Source organism: Armigeres subalbatus, chromosome 1 (genome assembly GCF_024139115.2).
Source record: "Armigeres subalbatus isolate Guangzhou_Male chromosome 1, GZ_Asu_2, whole genome shotgun sequence".
Classification (NCBI taxonomy): domain Eukaryota; kingdom Metazoa; phylum Arthropoda; class Insecta; order Diptera; family Culicidae; genus Armigeres; species Armigeres subalbatus.
In genome coordinates this window covers 128,026,893-128,051,345 of record NC_085139.1, presented here as the reverse complement: position 1 = coordinate 128,051,345, position 24,453 = coordinate 128,026,893, and the positions used below count along the sequence as shown (strand labels likewise).

The window sequence follows — 24,453 nt, the reverse complement described above, 5'->3', positions numbered from 1 at the left end:
TTTTTCAAGAACTATGAACGCTCTTAAAGAAGGGGTAAACTTTGAAAAACAATGCACAGTTTAATTGCTTTTTTATTTTCCATATTTTTTTATTGCTGTTTTATTCGTCTTATTTGTCTTATTTGTCTTATTTGTCTTATTTGTCTTATTTGTCTTATTTGTCTTATTTGTCTTATTTGTGTTCTTTGTCCTGATCTTCATTTTCGTCTTCTTTTTCTGTTTTGTGTTATTTGCCTTATTTGTCTTATTTGTCTTATTTGTCTTATTTGTCTTATTTGTCTTATTTGTCTTTTTTGTTGTTTCTGTGTCCTCCGTGTTCTACGTTTTTTCCCTCCTCTTTGTTTTATTTGTCTTATTCGTCTTATTGTCTCATTTCTCTTATTCGTCTTATTTGTCATATTTGTCTTATTCATCTTTTTTTGTCTTATTCATCTTGTTTGTCTTACATGTCTCATTTGTCTTATCTGCCTTATTTCTCTTATTCGTCTCATTTGTCTTATTTGTCTTATTTGTCTTATTTGTCTTATTTGTCTTATTTGTCTTATTTGTCTTATTTGTCTTATTTGTCTTATTTGTCTTATTTGTCTTATTTGTCTTATTTGTCTTATTTGTCTTTTTTGTCTTATTTGTCTTATTTGTCTTCATTGTCTTATTTGTCTTATTTGTCTTATTTGTCTTATTTGTCTTATTTGTCTTATTTGTCTTATTTGTCTTATTTGTCTTATTTGTCTTATTTGTCTTATTTGTCTTATTTGTCTTATTTGTCTTATTTGTCTTATTTGTCTTATTTGTCTTATTTTTCTTATTTGTCTTCTTGTCTTATTTGTCTTATTTGTCTTATTTGTCTTATTTGTCTTATTTGTCTTACTTGTCTTATTTGTCTTATTTGTCTTATTTGTCTTATTTGTCTTATTTGTCTTATTTGTCTTATTTGTCTTATTTGTCTTGTTGTCTTATTTGTCTTATTTGTCTTATTTGTCTTATTTGTCTTATTTGTCTTATTTGTCTTATTTGTCTTATTTGTCTTATTTGTCTTATTTGTCTTATTTGTCTTATTTGTCTTATTTGTCTTGTGTGTCTTATTTGTCTTATTTGTCTTATTTGTCTTATTTGTCTTATTTGTCTTATTTGTCTTATTTGTCTTATTTGTCTTATTTGTCTTATTTGTCTTATTTGTCTTATTTGTCTTATTTGTCTTATTTGTCTTATTTGTCTTATTTGTCTTATTTGTCGTATTTGTCTTATTTGTCTTGTTTGTTTTATTTGTCTTATTTGTCATATTTGTCTTATTTGTTTTATTTGTCTTATTTGTCTTATTTGTCTTATTTGTCTTATTTGTCTTATTTGTCTTATTTGTCTTATTTGTGTATGGCAGTGTACTAGAGTGTGGGACTCCCATCCATGATTGGGGATTTCACTATTTTCTAATTTCCTGAAAATTTTAACTCACTAAGAAATTAAACGAAAATGGAAATTTCAGAAAACTTTTATTGTACACTTCTCTATACGTTATTGTCACCATCAAAAGGAGGAATCATTCGAGTTCCAGTTTGTATAGATGTATTAAAAGATGCAACAACCTCACTTAGTTCACCAAATCAATAAATCCCTACTGAAACTTCATCTCTCCGTGGTTACACTGCTCTGATAACTGATGGACGTCACTTTTCATTAATTAAGTTTGTGCGTACGGTTTTGTAGCATTTTCACGGCTATGCGTACGTTATTGTATCCAATAATCTAACGGAGCGGACAGGGAGGACAGGGAGAAACTTCGAGCTACTTCAAGCTCTCATAGAACAGCACTATTGTTTACACATGCAAGAATACCCATTTGTCCCATACGAAGAATGTCATTTTACAATTTTTAACAAAAGAGAAAACAAAAAATCTATATATACATATATATATTTTTTTTTTCCTTTGAGTTTGTCTGTCGACTGGCTAAGACCAAACGTATAGGTCCATCTCGCCAAATCTATAATTTAACTTAGTCATGATTTTTGGGGGAGATGAGTTTTAATTCACGTCAACGTCATCTGACTAGAATATTGGTAAACTCTTTATAATTCAAGGCTCAACATTCATTTCTATATTCCACCGTTGTGGGCGACAGCTTTACCTACCATTTGAATAAAACCCAAACAAAACAACGGTAACATTTCATTTTCTATAATTTGACTAAAATAACGATTTTGGGTAACTTTATAATGAAGCGACCAGACTTTTCTTGGGCCAATCTGGGACACCTTAAACATTGTCTATTTTAAAAGCGTATCAAATCGTAACAAAAGCGATTTTTCTTATTTGTCTATTTGTCCCAGTAAGGTAACTACTTGATCCCATAGAAATAAATAATAGTAAGGGTAGTTTTGTTCTTGCCAATTTTTAGCATAAATCCTCTAGACATTATGCAGTGATCAACCATTTGTCATGATAGTACACGCATACTTCCTAAAAAGTCACATCTTCCCTAAAGCACAAATCACGTATCGTAAATATCCCAAGTTGTCTAATACGTTACGCTTCAGGTAAGTAGGGGGGGAATATATATTTTTTTAAATCTTCATCGACAAGCACAAACAAATCAATGCAAACAGATTTCCAGTCAACCAAAAAAAAATCTCCTTAAGGATGCTTAGCTTACCCACTGCTTTAATATTTCACCTATCGATTCATTTTCAACCATCCTGGCAAGCTCAGGCAAGCAATACTCAGGATTGTAAAAATTGCAAATATGGAATGGGAAACCTAATTCGTCTACGTAGCAGAAAGAATCCTTATAGAGTACAGTAACCTACTAACTGCATCCCCTCTAAACTTATCCCTCGTCAGCTACCCGCTTATCATCGTCAAATATGTTGTATGTATACTAAAATGCCCATGAATAAACCGAGGCAGTACCTCTTAATGGTTAAAAGAAGAAAGGATCCGCAGTCCTATAAAAAGCAAAATGAGGAAAACGTAAGCCGAAGACACCGGGGATGATGGTAGTGAAGTGCACTGCGAAAAGGGGTAAAAACCAATTGTCTAAAAAGCATATTCTGGGCCGTGTGGGATTTTCAATACCACTTGATGATGGCGCTGCTGACGACGGCGACGGGGATACGACCGTAACTAGGTATGATGATCCAGTGCTGGAAAATAGACAACGAATTTCATATTAAAAATCCAGTTCACGGGGGATGACAATGCAAGGAATGACGCTTGAAGTTGAAAAGCAAATGATGAACATTAAATTTAGCTTACTTTTTTATTTCCTTACCTATGCAACCTTCCTTATCATCTCTATGTATCTTATCTTGGGATGTATTGGAGAACCATCATAGTACGTATAACATTGGTTTGTGATTTTCTCATCTAGATTAGATCGCAAATTCAAGCCAAGATTTTTATTAATAGTCCAGATGTATGTGTACTTTGTCATTTCAAGGGATAGCATTGTGTAACATGTAGAAATAATAAACTTGTTTGATAGTTATTTTTGTTTATTTTTCTGTGTACTATAATGAGTATCCTAAGTGTTAATTCGGTTGGTATTATGCAATTATCTTCTTCTTCAATAAATCTACATTCCAACTGGAACTTGGTCTGCTTTTCAACCTAGTATTCTATTGGCATTTCCTCAGTCATTAATTGAAGGCTTTTCTATGCCCGCCATTGCATGAATATGTATCTTGTGTGGCAAGTACAATGGATACACTATGTCCAGGGTGTTGAGAATGTTTCCAACCCGAAAACATCGTATACCACAATTATATGACCTCTAAAACCATTTAAATATCATAAAAATGGATTTTTTTGATAATTTTCGTAAGCAAAACATTTTTTTCATGCCTTATCAAGCATTATTAAAATCGTAGCAAACAGATTGAATAAAAAAATGTAACGAGACTGAGATATTAATGTTTTAGTAAACCTTGAAAACGATTAATATTTGCTATTCTATCGATATTCTACAAATGTCTAATGGTTATTTCAAAAATTTCTTCATAAATCCATAAATCCATAAATCCGCCCATTCAATCCGTGGTTAAAGCTTTGAATATGGTTGTAAAACGTGATTTTGAAAAGCAGTCATTTAAAATTATGCTCTTTTTGTCATAATAAGTTATGAACACATGCTTACATACATTGAACCAGTCAAAGTGATCTAAGCAGACTAAAGAAGACTGATGGTTTCCATAGTTATTAGTGTGTGCTGTACTGCGTTTCTACCCGTAATTGTCCCATGTTAGTTTTTGGAGATTTTGATTAGTTATCACAGAGCGCTCTATTTTGATGTGTTTTCCTGAAAACACTCGAAGATATCGAACTTTGTTCGAAAATTCACTGTCATCAGACGAGCTTAGTATAATTCCATTTAATTCCACTACGAGGTGGTGGAATCAAATGGAATTGTACTAAACTCGTCTTATGACAGTGAAAACATTCCACTAAAAAAGAGCTAAATAATTTTCTCAAAAAATCAGTGATAACAACATCAAGTCGATTCGTCCAATTGTTGAATTTCTACGCATATTTGTCTCGTGGGGAATAAGCCCATTATTATGACAAATTCTGTTATTTCATAGTGTTGCTTATAGAAATGGTATTCAATGCTAAGGTCTTGCAAGCCTAACTACTTTTAGTGGTGAACAAGATCGGCTCGAAGGATTCATTTCATTTATTTAGTTTACATCTAATAATAACACTGAATCAACAATTTGACGCCACGTGGTTCATTCTTCCCCGCCACTCACCGTCTTCTTGGACACCGCCAAAAATGGTTCTAAGCACCCGTCTCTCGAATACTTCGAGTGCTTGCAAGTCCTCTTCGAGCATTGTCCATTTTTCAAGTCCGTAAAGGACTACCGGTCTTATCAGCGTCTTGTACATGACACATTTGGTGCGGTAGTGAATCTTTTTTGATCGCAGTTTCTTCTGGAGCCCGCAATAGGCCCAACTTCCACAGATGATGCGCCTTTGTATTTCACGACTAACATTGTTATCAGCCGTTAGCAAGGATCCAAGGTATACGAAGTCCTCGACCACCTCGAAGATATCCCTATCGTAACACTGCTTCCCAAGCGGGCCCTGTCGCGCTTCACCAGTTCAACTTTTGTTGCTTCACGTTTCAGGCGGGTGTACACTCCCAGACAACCACACATCGCATAAGAATGTATGATTAAAATCGTTTACCGATCCAAATTTCATCAAAATCGCATTGTGGTGCGAAGCTCATCAGTTTATTTATAAATTTCCCCGCACAGTAGGCTATTTTGCGAATTTATTCCAGCTTCATGTGTTGACATCGCATATTCCTGCAAACAAACTCAACTGAAATCGGATCATCTGTCAAACAGAGTTTGTTATCACAAACTACATCGCAATGTATAACGAACAAACTCGCATAAAAATCGTGCATATCGCATACACTACCGTGCAACGTCGGATAAGAAATACACATGTATCGCCTCCACTTTTGTACGCAAAAAGCGTTTTCGCGACTAGTAAGCGATGAAATTTGTGCGCATAGGCATCGCATAACAGAAAAACAATTCCATTATGCATGCATTCTGGTTGTCTGGGCTGTACAGTTCTGCCACCCTTGCAAATGTTCGGCCGACAATATCCATGTTATCCGCGAAACAAATAAATTGACTGCATCTGTTGACAATCGTACCCCGGCTGTTACACACGGCTCTCCGCATGACACCTTCTACCGCAGTGTTGAACAACAGGCATGAAAGTCCACTTATCACCTTGTCTTAGCCCCCGGCGCGATTCGAACGAAGTGGAGTGTTCGCCCGAAATCTTCACACAGTTTTGCACACCATCCACCGTTGCTTTGATCAGTCTGGTAAGCTTCCCAGGGAAGCTGTTCTCGGCCATCATTTTCCATAGCTCTAAGCGGTCTATACTGATGTATGCCACCTTGAAATCAATGAAAAGATGGTGTTCTGGGACCTGGTATTCACGTCATTTTTGAAGGATTTGCCATACAGTAAAGATCTGGTCCGTTATCGAGCGGCCGTCAACGAAGCCGGCTTGATAACTTTTCACAAACTCATTCACTAATGGTGACAGATGACGGAAGATGATCTGGGATATCACTTTGTAGGCGGCATTAAGAATGGTGATCGCAGTCTTGTAGATGGGGCATATAACCCCTTCCTTCCACTCCTCCGGTAGCTGTTCAGTTTCCCAGATTCTGACTATCAGTTTGTGTAGGCAAGTGGCCAGCTTTTCCGGGCCTATTTTAATGAGCTCAACTCCGATACCATCTTCACCAGCTGCTTTATTGGTCTTCAGCTGTTGGATGGCATCCCCCACGCCAGGAGGGGGCTGGTTGGCTTCCATCGTTCGCTGAACTGACGAAGTCATCTCCTCCGCTGTCTTGACTTTCACAGCCTGTACTCTCAGCGCCATTTAAATGTTCCTCGTAGTGCTGCTTCCACCTTTCGATCACCACACGTCCGTCCGTCAAGATGCTCCCATCCTTTTCCCTGCACATTTCGGCTTGCTGCACGAAGCCTTTGCGGGATGCGTTGAGCTTCTGATAGAACTTGCGTGTTTCTTAAGAACGCCACAGCTGTTCCATGTACTCATACTCCACTTCTTCCTGGTGGCGTTACTTTTCCGTCGTTCCGTAACTTTTCCCCCGTTCCGTCGACTTGGTCCAATATACCCGACGTTGTTCTCCGCTGCGTCGTTAATGGCTGCTATAACTGTATTCCAGCAGTCCTTAGTAGGGCCTCGTCGTGTTCTCCCTCTTCCGGTAACGCTGCCTCGAGATGCTGCGCGTATGTAGTTATGTAGTGGCGACATCAGGTTGCTTCAGTCGCTCTAGGTCGTACTGCGGCGGTCATCGATACCGAACATTGTTCATGACGGATATTTTTGGGCGTAGTTTAACCATCACCAGATAGTGGTCAGAGTCGATGTTAGCGCCACAATATGTCCTGACGTCGATAAAATTCTCCTTTTGGCCAACCCGAGCGTTCAAATCTCCTACGATGATTTTGACGTCGTGGCTTGGGCAGCTGTCGTACTCACGTTCAAGCTGCGTAGAATGCGTTCTTATCATCATCAGTGCTTCCGGAGTGTGGGCTATGGACGTTAATTATGCTAAAGTTGAATAACCGGCCTTTGATTCTCAACCTGCACATTATCCCATTGATCGGCCTGTGTGTATTGCCGCAGCTCTGGTAGATGGTTTGATTACCTCTAAACATTCGCACCATTGATCCCTTCCAACAAACCTCCTGCAGCGCTACTTTGCCGAATCCACGGTCCTTGAGCACATCAGCAAGTATGCGTGTGCTCCCGATGAAGTTGAGAGATTTGCAGTTCCACGAACCGAGTTTCCAAACGCTAGTCCCTTTTCGTCACGGTCCGTACTCTCTTGTTGATTATTTTTGGCTGGCTTGCAGGGCCTGACACCAAACTCCCTAAATTTCAGGAGGACCATTCTCCTTATTTCCGGTGGACCATGGTGCACAGTTCCACTTAGACTCCCTCACTGGCACTCGGACGATGATCAGCCGCCCCTAGCATGGAGAACGCTGTTGGGAGCCGCTCCTAACATGGAGTACAGACGCTCAGTAAGATTTGCACCTCCGGAGAGGAGCAAGCCCCCCCCCCTCCGTGTCAGCATACGACCACAGTTCCCACCGGGGTTGGTTACCCGATCTTCCCTAAGGTTGCTCGTATACCAACTAGCGCCACAAGAAGGTAGGGATAGGAGTTGCTGGGTAAGAGGCTAAGGACCGCGAGATGGGGTCTATTTTATTTCTTCAGGTAAGTGAAGTACCAATGGTACGCTTTACACAGCATTTGCCGCGAGGGCAGCAGGGACTTTGTCCAAGGGCTTGACGACCCCTCCCCATGGCCACTGCGAGTTAGACCGGGACCATCGTCCCTAACCCCTAATCCCAAGGCGTTAAGTGACCCGTGACGAGGGGATTCATTGCCAGGAGGTGAAATAATGAGCTAGGCCTTTAATGGAGCCTGTGGGGTACCTGGGCACTCTTCGCAGTAATTGTCCCTTACCGCGTCATGCTGGGCTCTGGCGTGGTGGACCTCTTTTCCCGAGCAACTCGTGGGACCAAAATGGAAAACCAAGTCAATTCTTCAATTAGTGGTAGTAGTGTAGGCGACAACCCCTTCGCAAGAGGTGAGTTGTTCAGGTCTCCGCCAAGGAGGTCAGAGGCAATAGTCGGCAGCTCAGTGCGCAGCGCCAGCGTGGGTCACTCAACCTTCCTCTCGGCTAGAAAAACGCCGGTAGGGGTTATTGACGGCCCATGGCTTGTGGAGGCGATGAACCGCAAACGCGATGGGCTTTCGGCCTTCGAGGTGGCGACGGAACAGCTGGACGCCATCATCGACTTTGCGTCATCGAAGCATAATATCAGCAAGGACCTCAAGAGGAGCTTGCAGAAACTTCGAAAGTCGATGCTGGACGCCAAGCTGGAGAGGGCGGTCGAGACGGCCAAGTGTAAACCCGTGAAATCGGTGGAGTCGAGGTCTACCCAGACTGAGGCCCAAGGATTCGCGGACTCGGGCAAGGTCGAATCGACCGAAGGCGTGCCAGCGAAGACGGTGGTGCCAAAGTCTACCCAGACTGAGGCTCAAGTATTTGCGGCATGTCGGAGGTGACTGCTCCAACGGAGCAGACACAAAAAACGGGAAAGACAGTCTCCAGGGGATGAGCTCTCTGGGGGCCGCTCCAAAACGCGGAGGGTTACTACCCCGAACAAGGGTAGTGGGGCTGGGAAGCTGAACCCCGGCCAGGTACCTCCAAAACCGGGGGAGGAAGGACCTGGAAAGGTCCGTCCACTCAGGAAAGACGGTGACAAGGGGTTACGGCAGGCTGAAAGTTCTCAGCCGCACCAGACCAGGGAAATAGAGGGGGATGACGCCTCCTGGACCCTGGTCAAGAACAAGAGGAAACCGAAGACGTCAAGGGCCGAAAAGAAGGCCCAGGCGAATGAGGGTAGCAAGAAGTCTAGGGTAGGCGCCAATCGCTCCAGGGGCGATGCCCTAGTCATCACGGCGGACGAGGCTCGGATGTTTTGAAGGCGATGAGGAGTGACGTCAAGCTCGGTGAACTCGGCGCCGACGTACATCGAATAAGACGTACCCGGATGGGTGAGATGATCCTCGAGCTGAAGCGGGGCGTCTCGCAAAAGGGCGCCGCCTACAAGAAGTTAGCGGAGGAAGTCCTAGGCGAGACGGTCAAGGTGAGGGCACTCACGACGGAGGTGAATCTAAGGGTTAAAGACCTGGACGAGATCACCGAAGTCGAAGAGCTCGTCACGGCACTGCGGCGACAGTGTGAAGTGGAGACGCCCACCGCAGCCGTTCGGCTACGGAAAGGTCCGGCAGGGACGCAGGTAGCATTGGTTCGGCTATCTGCAGCGGACGCCTCCAAGGTAGTCAAGTTAGGGAGCGTCAAAGTGGGATGGTCGGTGTGCCCTGTGGGCATATACGAGCAACCCGAAGTTTGCTTCAAGTGCCTGGAACCGGGGCACAAGCAATGGGACTGCAAAGGCCCTGACAGAAGCAATCTCTGCCGATGCTGCGGATTGGAGGGACATAAGGCACAATGCTGCACGAACCCTCCCAATTGTTTGATTTGTTCCAGCAAAGCTGTGAACAGCAAGCACCCCATGGAGGGTCTGAGGTGCCCGGCGTTTAAGCGTGCTGCAAAATCACAGTGCAGGTAACGCAGCTGGCTTGCTCGGCCTCGCCCGAGTGTTTGGTGGGAGCAGGTTTAGAGGAAACGGCGGAACACGTGTTGTTTGTGTGCCCACGTTTTCGCGCAATGCGTGACCACATGCTTGCCACATGTGGTCTGGACACTACCCCGGACAACCTAGTTCGGAGGATGTGTAGAGATGAAGTTGGCTGGAACGCCGTTTTATCGGCTATCGCCCAAATCGTCTCGGAGCTACATAGAAGGTGGCGCGTGGACTCAAAGATGGCTAGTTCAGGCACAAATAAGAGGTGGTCCAAGGGATCGGAGTCGGCTTCATGGGTCATACCGATGGTCATGCTCTGTGGTCGAACTCGATCCTTTTACCGAACAAGTGGCTGCGCGAAGAACAACATGGCATCGTCGCTTTCGCGGCGTCGGTCAACCGGGCGGGTTCCGAGCCCGAGGACGGAAAGGGGTCCACGTCAAGGCTGGGGCAGGCGTAGGCACCGCGTCGGCAAGTCCCTCTGTGCGCTGGCGAATAGGCCCTATCGCAGAAAGGTCAATTTGGGGTGCACGCGGCATCATTCTTGATACCAGTCGTGCAGAGGGAAGCAGGCGCGAAGTCGACCCTTCCCACCTTCCGAAGACATAGGGCGTGGTAAGGCCACCTGGAAAGCCGGCAACGCGCTGGCACAATACCATGGTGTTCTTCTAAAAAAGCGAGTTACGATATTCGGTGCTGCAAGGACACGCAGCTAACCTCGAGGGTGCGTTGTGCACTGGCCCTGCTTTAAAGCATTACTTTCTGGTTGTACCGAAGGGACTATGGACTTGGCGGCAATGGAAACGGTTTAGCGGGTCGGGGATGTAGTCCTGCCTCCCTCGGTGATCCCTAACCCGCACTTCCTGGTCAACCCAGGATGTCTGTTGAGCAGATTCCCCCTCCATTGTTTAGGAAGAAAAAAAGGAAACACAGCATTTGCCGTGCCAAAAATGTTAATAAAATTGCCCAAATACTGCTCTGATTCAAATTCTAAACATGATATAAACCTCACTAAGTGACGTTTGAGTGGTCTAATTCTAATATTTTCTATAGTTTCGAGTAAGGAAGATCTTAAAGATGAACTATTTCAATTTACCATGATATGAAAGATGTAATTTGAATCCAAACCGGCGTTTGAAAGTAAGTGCTAGTAATATGAATATAAAAGTATCAAAACACGTTATATGTTTATAGAAATGTTATATTCATTATCCAATGGTTTAGTTGCTTCATCTCACGTGAACAAGAAAAACGGATTTTTGTCAAATGTACATTATAATGTGGGACACCATTTTTCTCACATATTCATTTTTGAATATTGAATAAATTGGTCAAACTTTGTGAAACATTGCTAATTCAACCCCTCCATAAAAAAAAGTGGTAAAGATCGCTGCAACAGAAAACAGTTATCCTAAAAAAATGGGGTGTACCTATTAATGATGGACAGAGTGTATAACTAGAAGAGCAATTCTCTGTGAAATCGAAGGCCGATTTATTTTTGTATTTTTTTATTTCTTCGAACTTTTGCATATACATTCAATGTGATCAAAAACATAATTTGCATCATTGGTTTACTATTTTGGCTCTAGCCTAACTTTTGACAAGGGTCTAAGCAAAAACACCTTGAACAATTAAAAAAAATAACTTGAAAATGGATTGTCCGATCGTTTTGGTGTCTTCGACAATGTTTTAGATAATCATTGGGGCAACGTGAAAAAAATATATTCTGTGAAAAAAAATTGTTCAATCAATGAAACTAAAACTTAAAAATCAATTTTCTCAAAAACGATTTTTTTTAATTTTTTGATATGTTGCAGCAGATGATATATGTACTTTTTGCACTATGGGTCATAATGGAGAAATTATGGACAAAAAAATATATAATTTTTAAATAAGTTGATTTCATAAAAATGGTCGAAATCTATTCAAACTAGAATCAAATTTCACTGAGTTGTTGATATGTATTGACAAATGCTAGTAATGGAGTAGTGGTTGGCCATTTTCATGGTCGGAAATAATTCATTTCAGAAATTATTGCAAAAGGTTTTGCGAAAATTTGTGTAAGAATTAGGGGAGATATCTGCAAATAGACTCCTGGCGAAATTTGCGAAAGAAATTTTGGAAGAATACCTGAGGCATATTCTGAATAAATTTCTAACAAAATTTTAGGAAGAATCATTATATGAATTAGTAGAGAAATTGCCAAAGAAATTCCATGATAAATTATTTATAAGTCTTGAAAAAGAAATTTACGAAGAAATTTAACGAGGCACCTAAGAAAATGTTGAAAGTTTAGCAGCAATTTTGCGAACTTATCCATGGAAAAATTCCCAAATTGATTTCAAATGGAAATACCGAAAGAATACTAGTAGGAATTTACTCAGGTGTTCTCGAAGCAATTCCTCGATTTTTTACAAAAATATCTGTTTTTATAGAAAGATTAAATTAAATGTTGGGCATTCGACGTGGTAGAAAATATTCGTTGGTGGGGACAATTTTCAGTACGCAATGTCATGTTTTATGTCGACGGCGCACAATTCTACATAGGTATGTGCTGAGCCGGAAGTAGTAATTATCATGCTTTTGTTATTTTGGTCTCTTCTTCATGTTTTTTAGTCAGCTTGAAAAATAAAATTACAAGTTACATTTCACAAAAAACAGCATAAGTTTGAGATATTAACGCCGATTATTATTGCATATGAAAATAATTATTTATCTTCTTTATCAAGAGCAATTTAGTTTGATACTAATCAGTTTGTGTATCTCTTCTACGTTTCAGGGAGCCGCCATCGCTTGGGAAGCATGAAAATTCAGATATCATCCTCAAGTTACCAATGGGAAAACGCATTCGCGACATTCGTTGGTTGTCTGTGTGGTGCAGAAGATTCACGGTAAGTCTTATGTTTTTGTACGTGCATACAAATGTCAACAGCTACCAGTCTCAAGCGCAGAATATCGTAGGATCAATTCTCTAATCAATTTCATTCTCTTAATTATATTCAAATCAGGCAAAAGACTAAAGAACTATGTATAATAAAAATTTTGTCATATTTTTTATAAGGTGAACCCATACTTATGGCCGGGAGTGTACAATTTAACAAGAAAAGCACATAAAAATAATAGCATTTAAGGCAAATAGATCCTAAAATTTTCATTAATTATTGTTCGTTTGTATTGATTCAAAAGGCTTTCCCCCTCCTTTTCCTTGGGGGAAAATCAATGTTTTTGCAATATTTCCGGAACAGATTGACGAAATTCAAATATGAAACAAAGGTATTGCATTTTTCTTCCAATGTTGCGAGCAACAAAGAAAAAAATAGGGGAGACCGGGGCTGGTTGGCCGAGTTTTGCTTTCGGATTGTCTGGTTATACTTTACGAAAAACAGTTTTCACTGTCATAAATATACAATTCTTGAGCACATTTGTGACAATTGCTCATCGATGAAAACAAATTGAGGAAAAAGTCGCTTGAAAAAAATTGCCAACCAACCCCAGGGCCAGGGCTTTCTCTTTTTCAATTATGCTTTTAATTGGGGAATCGATACAAATATGTGTCGATTGGTATTTACAAAATTTTCAACTCGGTCAAACAGCCCACATAAAATTCGAGCAACCTACCTCACTGGATGTTTTCGAGAGCAATCACAATTTACAAACACAAATTTGTCCAATTTTGTAGGATTTTGAATACCTTTTCCAGCGTACCGCGTTTTTGGAAATCGGATGAATATTGATTCGTGTTACAAATATGACTTTACCATAATATAAATTTTCTCACTAGCGACAAAATAGCATAAAACGTGGTCCCTTGCAAACGGTAACACAAAAATACATGAAATTACATTCATACATGGGGGACCTAATATCACTATAATGCGCCTTGCAGCATTTCCACAAAAGCCACTCGGCCAACCAGCCCGGTGTCCCCTACCACAATTCGTCTGGCTGAGTCGATTTGTATATTTATAATGCTAAAGGTCTTCGGTCCTGGTTTCAAAAAACGTTTTTGACATGAACATCGAGACCAAAATTTGAAAAGGGCGTAACAGCCAACATTTATTCCTTTTGATTCTTCGTCTACATACAAAGCTATATATGAGGACGAAGAATCAGAAGGAATAAATTGTGGCCGTTACGCCCTTTTTAAATGTTGGTCTAGATGTAGTCTTTTCACTACACCATGGTGAACTTGAAAGGCAAAAAATGTGCAAAATAAAAATACCTATGCCAAGTCCCAAGAGTAATAGTGAGCAGAGCACGTGAAAAGCAATTTAAAAAATATTTTTCAGAAAAGCGTTACAATATACTTGAAATACGTTTATATATACGTTCGCTTTTTTTCCTTTGCGTGTTTCTAATTTATTCCAATGGTTTTAGTGTGAAGAATAACGGGGAGAGTCTTATGAACGGATTAGTGTGTTTGCTCAGCTGATCCAAAATAATCACAAAACCACTGAAATGAAAAGCTCACATAAGGACATTGATTCTAGCTCGGTATCTCTGAGTGTTAGATACAAAAACGAAGAACCACATTCTCCGCTGCTAAAGTGAAGCTCGCTTTTTAAACAGTGGGTTTTCTTTTTCGTATGCTGTATTGTCAAGGCTTGAAAAATACTTCACTGAACCATCAAAATGGACTAGCATGACTAAAATCAGCAGAGGCAGTAATCTCATATGATGATGTAGTTGATTTTGACGTAGGACTTTCTTTACTATACTGGGTCATTTATTTTTTTGGAAATCGAGAACGTTACGCTGAAAGGGAATAGTTAGATTCATATATCAATCGACTCTGACACTCTCCAACAATTTCCCAATTAGCCCAGAGAGATTTGGTCTGCTCATCCAGGGAAGTGACTGGTTTTAGAAAGTGACATCATTCCGGGATGGGTACGAATCATGGCATATGACTGACCATATGTTGAGTTGTGCTTGGTACTAAACGACACGTAATTAAAACATGGTTATACTATAACAGTTCTGGTTACCCAGCAAAAAAAAATCAACTGCTCTGATGAAAATTAAAATTTGATTGAAAATAATCACTTCCATTCATCGCAGAAGGCATTAGCAATTAATTATGTACAATCAGCAATAGTGCAGATATCCATTTTAGATTTAAAAATTTCATCGTATAACATGTAAATGTTTTAAAAAATTCCGCAAAAAATTATTTCCAGAAGAATATTTTATACTTTGGTTTTCATTTTCTGAGAAATTATATTACTTAACTCTAGACCATCATTTGAAAAGGGCGTAACAGCCAAAATTTATTCCTTCTGATTCTTCGTCTACATATAAAGCTTTATATGTGGACAAAGAATCAGAAGGAATAAATTTTGGCTGTTACGCCCTTTTCAAATGTTGGTCTAGAACTTTACTTAGACTCGGAGTTTGGAGCCAAAAAATTAAATAATTTTTCATTGACGTATTAACAGTGCCTTCTCTGTTTTAGTATAGGGTTGCTGCTCCTTGACTTGTTTCTTATTGTTGTGATTTTTTCAGCAGTAATCACGCATGTTAGCAAAAAAGCAACGAAATTGGTGCTGGGTCATTCCATACCAAGTGACCGAACCACTTGTAATCGACTTTCACAGATTTTAATCAAATTTCCTGGGTTTGTTTATCTATCGATTATATGTAAAAATTCAAATTTATTTGATGATTGGACAACCCCTCGGCAAATGGGAGCACCCTGTTTTTGACGATTTGTAAAACCATATTTTGAACAACTCATATCTCGGACAGTTTTAAGCTACAAATAACTTCTTTTTATGCATTTTGAAGAGAATTCTTCAAACTTTTTGAGAAAAATATCGATTTTGAGTAGAAGTGTTGCCAACTCTATTGTTTTTGCGTTTTAAGTATAAAATCGTATTTTTCTGCCAATGAGTATATTTTTATTTAAAAAATAACACCAGCATCGTGTTCTCCAGAAAATTTTGTTTAAGAAACACTCGAAACCCCAAGGTACTATGAGCCGTTTTCGAGTTATGGAGTTCTGAATAATATATGATTCATATGGAACTTATAAATCACATAAGATTTTGTTATGCATACTGAACCTTTACCTTTTATGGAATTGCCAAGAATTCGAAGATATTGTTTTCTTCAAATAAATTGTATAAGATTTACATACATACCGACAAATTGTGTTTGCAATCAACAGTATAAGGTATAAGTCTTATGTGACTGTCAATGGTTGGTATATAAAGTTTATCTGGGAGGTTTCAGTCAACTTCGAAATGTCATCCTAGAGCTTCGTGATCTTTTCATAAGCATTTATGTCGTCAACGTACAGTGATGTTCAGAATAATAGTAGTATTTTGACCATAACTTTCGAGCCCATAATCCCAACCAGTAAAATTTTAATAGGAAACAATGGGCCAGGGTTTCCTGTAAAATGCAACATGGTGCGAACAAATCGGTTAAGGACAAGCCCCTAAATAGTGGATGAGACTTTTTTACTCACACACACATACATACACATACACACACAGACATCACTTCAATTCGTTGAGCTGAGTAGATTGGTATACAACACTATGGGTCTCCCGCCTTCTATAAAAAGATTGTTTTTGGAGCGAACATAAAGCATTTCGTGTACGAGAAAGGTAAAAATAAATTAGCTCATAAGGAAGTAGACTTTCACTATGTTATTGTGGAAAAATAATGTATGAAAAGGCAAATCATTATGTAAATGGTATTTGTACGTACAGAAGGAGAGGGTTAGTGATTTGTGACAGGTGGGAGGAAAGAGGGTTGAAAATGGCGAAAAACGTTGGATGCAATTTTTAAACGTATTTTGTAGCTATATAAAAGGGAGAAGAAGACCTTAATGTCAATACTAGTCCACTAGAGCAGAATTATCAACGAAAAGTTTTTATCTTACTACTACTTTATCAAACCCACACTTCACAGCACGTAAATGTGATTTGACGATAGCCATGAGCTCTCTCTAACTCACCATGTAATCAAAAATTGTCAACTGTGTGTGTATATTATCAAAGTATGAAAATAGTAGACCAATAACAAACATCATAAAAAAGGTCTTCTTTGAGATAATGATTTTATTTGCTGTATTTTGAAAATAAATGGATAATATTTGCTGTTTAACGGCCAATATACTTTCGCTATATTTTTTGCATTTTATACTCCTAGAGAATTCAGATTTTCGTAAACCATGTGACATATTGTTTTAATTTTTAATAGTTGACCCTAAGGATGCCGAAAATCTTTGCAGAAGAAGAAGCCTTGCTGGAACGACGACTAGAATTGTTTATTCTAAAAGAACTGCCAAACTACGTGTACCAATAATTCAACTGAGTGCTATTTCAAAATTTTTAATCTTAGTGCTGAGGAACAAATTGTAGTTATTCAGATCAATTTTTAATGGAAAATTCCTGAAAGAGAAATGGGTTTTCCATCTAACAAGGACAGTGGGATCAAAGCCCACCGAAGCGGCGGTTACCCTCCAATACCTTTTCCGAACTAAATCTATCACATGTTGTACATATGCATAATCGAGTTTCAGACATAGTAAGGACAGTTGACCAGATAGTGCTGGCAGAAACATTGATTTCTTGCATATGATTTCAACAATCAATCTTCAAAGCGTTCTAATATTTCCAGCAATGCTTATTCTTCAGCAAACTCTTTCAGAATCTCTCAGTATTGAGTCAGATGATTGAATTAACGATAAAATAAAGCCGCTAGGAGCAAAAATGCAAAAAATACATTTTTCCATACTAATCTCCATATAAATTTCAAACGCGATGCTGTAAGTGGGGAAGCAACCAATCGAGCTGTGAATGTGTGTTATGTATGTGTCAATGCGTATATGTGTGTATGTTCGGAAATCAATAAAAAATTCAACAATGTTCACAGTGAAAAAAGGACTTTTCATTTTTAAAATCCTGTATCTCAAAATCGGAACATAGTACCTCGGGGTTTTAAGCGTTTCCAATGTAAAAATGGCCAAAGAACACGTTGGTGAGGTTATTTCCTGAATAAAAATATACTCATTGGGTAAAAAATGCATTTTTCACACAAAAACTTAAAAATTGTTCATTTGGCAACACTGCACATCAACAAATTATTTTTTTATAAATTTCTTGGAAAATCTTCTTTCGAATGGTTACCTTAGATTCATTATAGTCCTCACAGTTCCAGAGATATGTACAAAACAATATGATGAGTTTCAAACATTTGTCCGAAAAGGGGGATGGTCTAATTAATCGTGGGGAGGTCCAATCACCACGAAATTTTGGTTTTTGGGGTATAGCCCATACATAAACAATTGGTCAAAATTTCATTCAATTCTAAGAAAGTCGATTGCACGTTTGTATTTTTCTCGGTCACTTCATATGGAATGACCCTGCTGTATTTCATTATTTGGCAATAAGATTGTTTGAGTAAATAAGGACTTAATAGTTAGAAACAAAGCAATTTTAATTATGTATTTAATTGAGGGGGTTAGAAGCAGAGGGGTGTAAGTGACATTTTGGTCAAAATTAAGTTGACTACATCAAAAAATGCGTTGGTTCTAGCTTTGCGGCAATATGCTGATATAATTTGTACGATGTTTATAATAAATGTGAAAATTCATAGAAAGTTAGTATTTTTTTAACTTTTATACAATTTGTATAGAACGCAAAAATATTGGACCTGTGCACCTATTTTGCGTTTGACCCCCTCAATTATTAGTTTTATTTCCAGAAGTTTTTAATGAACAAATTGTTAATAATTCTACACAGCCTAGAAGTTGTCGTTTCAATTATCAATACCTATAATCAAATTCCATAAATTCAAAATTAAAATATATAAATACGTTACGTTTATACAAGTCCTACGTCTACTCGCGGTTATGTTCAAAACATTACCCATTGCTCGTTTTTTCTCTGTCCAACCACGCTACAAAGCAGCTTACTACTACCACACGTATGGAAAACATTATTATACGATGTAATGATTACAACGCAACGTGGTGGAAATAAATGGATTATTATCATATTAGGTATATACGATATTTAGTAATAATCCATTCGATGAAACACATAACTTGGCAAATACACAACTAATGCACAACAAGTGGTCAGGGTTACGCTAAACCGCACATGGCGCCAATAAAAAATACGCAATTTGTTCTTTTTGTAAATGTCAGCCCACCTGATTTTTCTTCGGTTTCCTGTGGATTTTATCGTGGGGTCAAACTTAATGTCTCAGTGTAGGACAATGCCACGTGTCTATAAGAGTTATTGAAAATGTTTTTTGAACATCCCCATTTGTTCACAACAAATATCTCTCATTTTTTTTGCAAATGAATTTGAATCCAATATTGTGTTTGTTTTCTGCAAATAGGGACAATGACACTATCGCTATCCTTCATTACTAATATATTGCCTTTTTCAGTGGCCATTACAATACATGAATTGATTATAATTTGTAATGAATATTCATCATCTCAGTAATTGAGGGTTTTGATTTGTTATTCACGCATATGATATAAATAAAAATATGTCTCCTATACTGCCGTTATACGTATAACTGTCCCATGTACATAGAAAATCCCAGCAAACATGGGACAAATATGCGTATGACGGCAGTATAGGAGTATTTAAACCTCCACATATAAAAATATATCTGATATAGTGGTATTCAAAAATCTATTATAAACTGATAATCGAATGAAATACAATCAGCAATGACAAATAAAAAAAAATATGATTGCAGTGTTCGTAAAATCATTTCCAGATTTCAATAATTGAGTACTCACGAGCGAGCAAACTCGATTGCGATTTAAAAAGAAAACAGTCAAACCTCCGTGATATAAAATACTAATACTATCACTAATGAAATAAACCGCAAATATATCTTTTTTTTTACATATTTAAGAATATTGTTCTATGCAAAGAACGTCAGTTCACTGCAATTGAGAACACAAAAAATCATACAATGATTCAAACGAATGGTTCAAATCACGAATTATTCTTAAGAGATTCGTTCGCTCTGTTTCAACACTTTTCTTGACGATTGGAAGGTTGCACAGGTTGCATCAGATGTTTTACATCCTCGCAACTTTGACATCGAGAAAACAAAAGGGAGTTAAAAACAACAAGAGCATTTTCGCTCCATATTTCTTTAAATATTCTAACAGTTGAAACTGTAATCACTTTAGAGAGATAGATGTTCATTCACGATTGCTCCTTAAACTAAACTCACAAAAGTTCACTTTTCCACCATTTTCTGCGATTGGAAATACTGCTTATTCAATTTCCTTTCTCTATTGTTTTTTCACTACATATAGTTTTTAAAACATCTGTAATAAACTGCCACACGAGTCAACAAGCTCGAAAATCTATCCATTGTTTTTTAGAATAGTGAGATTGTACACAATTTAATTTTGAAGGATAATGAATCGCATATGTACAGCAAAGAAATATGAAAATAGTAAAACAATTCTGTAATAAGGGGAAAAATATCCTTTGATGCCAAATATTGTACTTCGCCAAGATACGTATCAAGTATAAAGAACTAACCTACGCACAAACAGAAACAGCAACCACCTTGCTCTGCATTCTTTATCGTCCTGTCACGAATTGTAGAAAATATTTTTATCAGTTCCACAAATCGCGGGCCGTCTGGGAGACGCAGGCGCAATGGGGTGCAGTGAGGAAAATAGTGTTGTCCTTATCATGCCACCCCCTTCTCTTAGTATTCTTGTTATTACACACCAAGGAAAGCCAATCTATACAAAAAAAATAAGCAGTGGGAGAAAAGTGAACCGTTATCAAAGCACGGTTCTTTTGATTACGCTCACTGCATATTAGCTACTCCGCCGGGTGCAGATGATAAAGGCGCGCGAACTAAATGATGCTCTCTCATAAAAATTGTAGGTGGTTGTAGCGTATAGAAGGTTTTGTCTAGAGCTGTAAAACCGGGTTGACAAGAGAACAAAACACGCTTCTTCCTCGAGAAAAAGAGCACAATTTGCCATGATTTCTCTTTTGTGTTTTATGTTTGTGCTGTGGTGGGAAATAGAGAAACGTCACGAAAAGTGGTATGAAAATGGTAGATCATAGTTTTCCGTTTTTAAGGGACTACGTTCCTTAAGTTATTTTCTTTTTGCGTTTTTAGTTGTCCGTTTTCCACGAATTTTTGGTAGAGAAACCTGGTGTCGCCAACATAACAGCGAGAATGTGGAATTATTAATTTGTCGTTATTTAGATTTGTTATTTAGAGTTCTGCATCAAGTCCAATGGAAACCTTTACTAAATTTTGCGACGAAAATTCGAAAAGCATAATAATTATGTGGATTATTGGAGGCATGAGAGGATGATTGTACAATTCGTAGTTGCTACTCCATGATTGACTAGAATTTGCGAAATTGCACAGGGAACCAATTTAATGCAGCTTGGGTCTTAGCTATCATTTTCAATGTGCAAGTTTCGGAAATTCATTTCATTTTACTAAGTCAACAGATAGTAGAAGCCTTCACCTACGTATTGATAGTGTGGGTTTGCGTGGGAGTGCTATCAGATTTGTCAAATCGTCGTTTGAATCTTTGTTTACAAAAGCAGATAAGTCGTTTTGAAAATTTGATATTGCCTTGATCTCCTGCTTATGAAGCAGAAGCAGTGACACAAGGCCACCAAGCACCTTTTAACCATCGCTAAAATTTTAACTACGTGAAAATAGCTTCTTATCTTTTGCTTACGGGGTACTTCAAAACAATCTAAGAGGGGTCCCGAACACCTACATTTTATTCTAATACTAGCCGCTAGTTACGAGTCACTCACAGTCACAAGTTGACTCTTTCATTCATTATTGGAGGCTTTCACCAACTCTGTTAAGGGTTAAAAAATGTGGTGAGATGATTGGAACTGTTGGCAAAAAATGAAGTTTCAATTAGCTCGAATTGCAGATTGTAGATTTTTCTGTAAATGGGTCTTCTTCTTCTTCTTCTTCTTATTGGCATTACATCCCCACACTGGGACAGAGCCGCCTCGCAGTTTAGTGTTCATTAAGCACTTCCACAGTTATTAACTGCGAGGTTTCTAAGCCAAGTTACCATTTTTGCATTCGTTTATCATGAGGCTAACACGATGATACTTTTATGCCCAGGGAAGTCGAGACAATTTCCAATCCGAAAATTGCCTAGACCGGCACCGGGAATCGAACCCAGCCACCCTCAGCATGGTCTTGCTTTGTAGCCGCGCGTCTTACCGCACGGCTAAGGAGGGAGGGGTAAACGGGTAAATTAATGAAAAAACAATTTATAAATGACTTTAGGGGCCATCCAGAAACCACGTGGTCATTTTTTGCAGATTTTAGAAAAAAATAAGAAATTTTTCGGGGAAGATTCGGAAATATCATGATACTTCCCGGGGAATTTCCTAACAATATTGTGGAGAAATCTGGAATCATATTTCAGGGTCAATTGTTTAATTTTATTGGTGGTATTTAGAATATTTTCCAGTAAACCGGAAGAATAAAATTCCCATGACGATTCACATCGCCACCTGTTAAATTTTCCTCCGACGTGACTCCGAAAATGCTTCCGTCGCCGAGCAATATTACGACATGCGCAATTGCCAAAGATGTCCGTACCGGTGGACACCTTTACACTAACGAGCCTGGATTAAAAACAAAGAGACGCAATACTCCTACCTTTAACAACCTTGTGCTCGATTGGAACAACCGATTTGACAGCAAATGCGCTGTTCCAATTTTGACACTTCATCTCTTTGTTATGAGTGCAGCCTCTTTACTTTACACCTAATTTCAATATATTCTAAGAATCTCAATATTTTTTAAAGATTCTATTTACTTTTTTACTAAACGATATTCATACATGACTCCGAAAACGCTGCCGTCGCCGAACAATATTACGACATGCGCCGACATGACGTACGTTAGGCATAACGAAAGTTAGGCATAAAATGTCCCAAAGAGCAGCCCATGATATAAAAAAGGCAGAATTATGCCTAACGTCCATTGTGCCTAACGTACGTGAATTTATTATTTGTATTTGTTGAAATCATTTCAGAAATGTAAAACCTTTTTTTAGCTCGGTACTAAAAAAGTATGGCCGGTACACATTTTCGTTTACCATACCTCGAATCCTCACGGATTTTGGCGCTTCGTTAACTCTAAAAGGAAAAGTACAGTGATTCCTTTCAATGTGCATTTGAATGACTCTACAGCAATGTCCGCTGTTGAGTCCAGCCAGCTGTTTCCCACGATTTTCAACCCTGCGGAATTCAACATTGCTGCAGCCACGATTTCACTAGTATGTGGGAATAACGTAACAATCCGATTGCAGCATGTATTTGTTCATTCACAGCCGTGGAAGAACTCTACGAGTTTAAATAATAAACTCGGTGTCTTTTGCAAACCTGATCAGAAGTAGAATGTATCCAAATATGTGTTTGTACATTAAAACAAATTTCGGATGAATTGTTTTAAATACAAATACAAGTACCGGCTTCAAAAATCTTTGACATGCGTTTTTGATTGTTCCATAACAAGCAGGTGATAGTAATGCTGTGAAAATTATTTGCCTATGCCTAACGTACATTTGTCTAACGTCATGGACTCAGCTAAAGGACCAGTTTGGTTGAGCGACGTGATCGGACACGTTTTTCGCGCGTGCTCTCGCAAATTTATTATTCGATTTCGACGTATTGTAGTGTAGCGAACATTGTCGGATGCAGTTTCCGGCCCTGGTGGTATGGGTGGTACGGCGACCACCTCGGTCGCGAACAGCGCATCGAAGCGCACCGCGATTGACGATGAGGGTGCGGAAAGCAAAGAAGCGGCTATCAAATAACGCCTACCATGGCCTAAAGCATGGTATTGCCGATGACCCGCTGGCGAAGAACTTCCCGACCGTAAGGAAAGATGCCTCCCAATCTTCGTAAAAGTAGTCACGAAGAACCTGTTGCCAGCTGTTCGAGACATGATCTCGAATAAGTACATCATTGGTACTTTCCGGCTGTACTCAGAGGGAGTGAAACTTATGGCCGCCAACAAGGCCTAATTCGATTTCGTGGTGCAGTACATCAAGAAGAAGGAGTGGGAGTACTACATCCATGACTTCCCCGGTACCAAACCACTCAAGGTAGTACTATGCGGTCTCGACGATATGAAGAAGAAGCGTTGCGGTCTGCAACCAGTAGTTGTTCGCAAAATCGCGCGCCAAGATAAAAGTCGCAGGTACCAATTATACCTCGTCCATTTCAAGCATGGATCCACTTCCCTCAACCGGACCTCAAATGTACCAACTGCGAGACAAAACATCGTGCCCCATCGAAGGACTGTCCCAAGCGCGCCGAGTTTTTGTGCGTCCACAAAAAACCAGCCTATGCGACGAGCAGTTCCACCCCCGGGCTGAACGAGAGGAATTTCCCGAACCTTCCGCCGCTGCAACCACAAAAACGACTGGTTGATGCTGCTGCATCGGTACCATCCGCGGCACTTGATACCCCACTACCATCGACTCCCAGCCAGTTGGCCCCGCTTCCTCCCCCGGATTCGTCATCAGAACAACGAGCCCCTTCTGGCTGAGGATGACCCACCCAACGGCATGATCTGGAGTAACGATCTGAAAGAAGGCCATTACACCAGCCTGAGCCCGGATTCACCCACCCGCCTGAGTAGATCCGAGGTTCATTCGACGCTCGATCTGTTCATCACGAACATGGACAATCACATATCGCAGCCGGTC

The 24,453-nt window shown here is 39.3% G+C and overlaps 1 protein-coding gene across 2 annotated transcripts in view; it reads left to right on the top strand.

Moving 5' to 3' along the window:
• LOC134206242 (protein Skeletor, isoforms B/C) overlaps window positions 1-24,453 on the top strand; it is a 169,135-nt gene that overhangs the window by 123,557 nt on the left and 21,125 nt on the right. For both annotated transcript variants that reach the window (XM_062681947.1, XM_062681942.1), the window contains exon 4: window positions 12,505-12,616. In XM_062681947.1, coding sequence (XP_062537931.1) covers window positions 12,505-12,616 — 112 coding nt within the window. The remainder of the gene's footprint in view (window positions 1-12,504; window positions 12,617-24,453) is intronic.